Below are 1,737 nucleotides of genomic sequence, written 5' to 3'. Positions count from 1 at the left end.
TTTTTTTTTCTATTTTTTAATTTAAAATTCCCTAATTTATCCATGTTTTTAAGACTTGAAAATGATAGAATTGCAAAAATAGTTAATAATTTTTAATTGATATACATTTGAATAGTCTCTAAAACATTATATAAGGTAGAAATTGCTTTTTAAATTATTTGTAAATTAAAATTATACTTTATATTTCATCAAATGATATTTATTCCCAGAAATAACAGAATATAATTGTTATATATATAATTGTATTTATAATAAACAGGCCTCTCTGTAAACAAACCAGCAAACCATTTTGAAAGGAGCTCTGTCATTACCTTGAGGTGTCTTATCCTTCGTGGGGGGGGTTTGAGCATAATTGTCCCGGACGGTGACCGGCCTTGACATCAAAAAGGTTGAGAACCGCTGTTTTTCAGTCCTAAGCATTTCTTATATTTATCAGTAATGTAGATGTTGTATGAGTGTCAAAGACGTTAAGATGTCCACATCAAAACAATTTCACAAAGTGATGTCCAGAGAAAGCACTTCAAATGCAAGTCTGTACTTGTAAGGTTTTGGAAAATAAAATGTCAAAATTTGGTTGCAATAATGCCACATTGTGCACAGTGAAACACAATATTTATGTAAAAATTCAAGCATGTTTATACATGGACATATTAAAATACATAAAATAATTTAAAAAAAATGTGTTTTTAAATGACAAAAAAATCCTTCTAACAAATGGGTAAAACCTAGGAAAGTAAAACAATTATTTTATTTAAATGTAAAATTACAACTAATTAGTATTTGGGGTGAAATTAATTCATGTTTTAATGAGTCATACTTTTTTTGGAAACAACAGTGTTACACTGAATGACATTTTAGTGAGTAAATTTAGTAAATCTGGGAAAAATTGTGTGATTTTATTTTATTTTTGGCTCAGAAAAACCAAAAACGTTGTAATAAAACATTTCAACCACACATTTAAAGCAGTACTACACTTATTTATTTATTAAACCCTTTTTTCGTCTTTTGATCCGTGAGCAAAACCAATCTAAAACCTAACCTGCCTGTCCTCCGGTCGAATGTGAGCGGTGTAATCCGGTGCAGTATGTTTCCTGGCGTGTGTTGTGACTGGGCTTTGTTTTCCACAGTTCCACAGAGAGTGATACAGCACAGCTCACGTGTGGCCGCTCAGGGGCTCTTTCCGGTTATCAGACCCCTTCCTCTGAGTCCCGTGAGCAAGAGGACCACAGCCGTGAGGTTAGTATGTCCTCCTCCATCGGTGTTGTAGTGCTTAACCGTTCAAGTCGTTTGTGGTAATTGGAAAAAAGTGAAATAAAATTAAAACGTAAATATTAAAAAAACTTCAATGTTGGCAGCTACCTGAAGTGAATGAAGTACAGACATTTACTAAATGAAGCGATGAAACTAAAACTGAAGCTAAATAGAAATGTTAGCAATAATAAAAATGGCAAAAGCAGTAAAAAGAAACCGTATTATATAATATTATGAGTTACTATAGTAGTGTAGAAATAATACCTTACTTGGTTTTTATGGCAAACAAATAATCATGTTGTATATTATTTTATTAATGTCATTGGAAAGCTATTGTTATGATGGGACGGTATTTGGCCGAGATGCAACTATTAGAAAAAACTAAAAATTGTCTGTAAAGTTCAAAAATTACATTTTGATATATTCACTGTAGGAAATTTACAAACCGTCTTCATGCAACATGATTTTTAATTAATAATATGATAT

At 31.2% G+C, this 1,737-nt stretch overlaps 2 protein-coding genes across 3 annotated transcripts in view; one reads left to right on the top strand and one right to left on the bottom strand.

Moving 5' to 3' along the window:
• Window positions 1-1,737, bottom strand: part of LOC122324529 (leucine-rich repeat-containing protein 52-like) — a 106,671-nt gene that overhangs the window by 56,068 nt on the left and 48,866 nt on the right. The window lies entirely within an intron of this gene.
• The window catches only part of LOC122324530 (forkhead box protein N3-like), an 11,025-nt gene that overhangs the window by 4,767 nt on the left and 4,521 nt on the right, over window positions 1-1,737 (top strand). For both annotated transcript variants that reach the window (XR_006247193.1, XM_043219037.1), the window contains exon 3: window positions 1,128-1,236. Coding sequence is in view for 1 of the 2 variants with exons in the window: in XM_043219037.1 (XP_043074972.1) it covers window positions 1,128-1,236 (109 nt within the window). In the remaining variant the exon portion in view is untranslated. The remainder of the gene's footprint in view (window positions 1-1,127; window positions 1,237-1,737) is intronic.

The sequence above is a fragment of the Puntigrus tetrazona genome, chromosome 20, assembly GCF_018831695.1.
Source record: "Puntigrus tetrazona isolate hp1 chromosome 20, ASM1883169v1, whole genome shotgun sequence".
Taxonomy (NCBI): domain Eukaryota; kingdom Metazoa; phylum Chordata; class Actinopteri; order Cypriniformes; family Cyprinidae; genus Puntigrus; species Puntigrus tetrazona.
The sequence above is the reverse complement of the archived record's forward strand: the minus strand, read 5'-3'. Positions and strand labels throughout refer to the sequence as shown.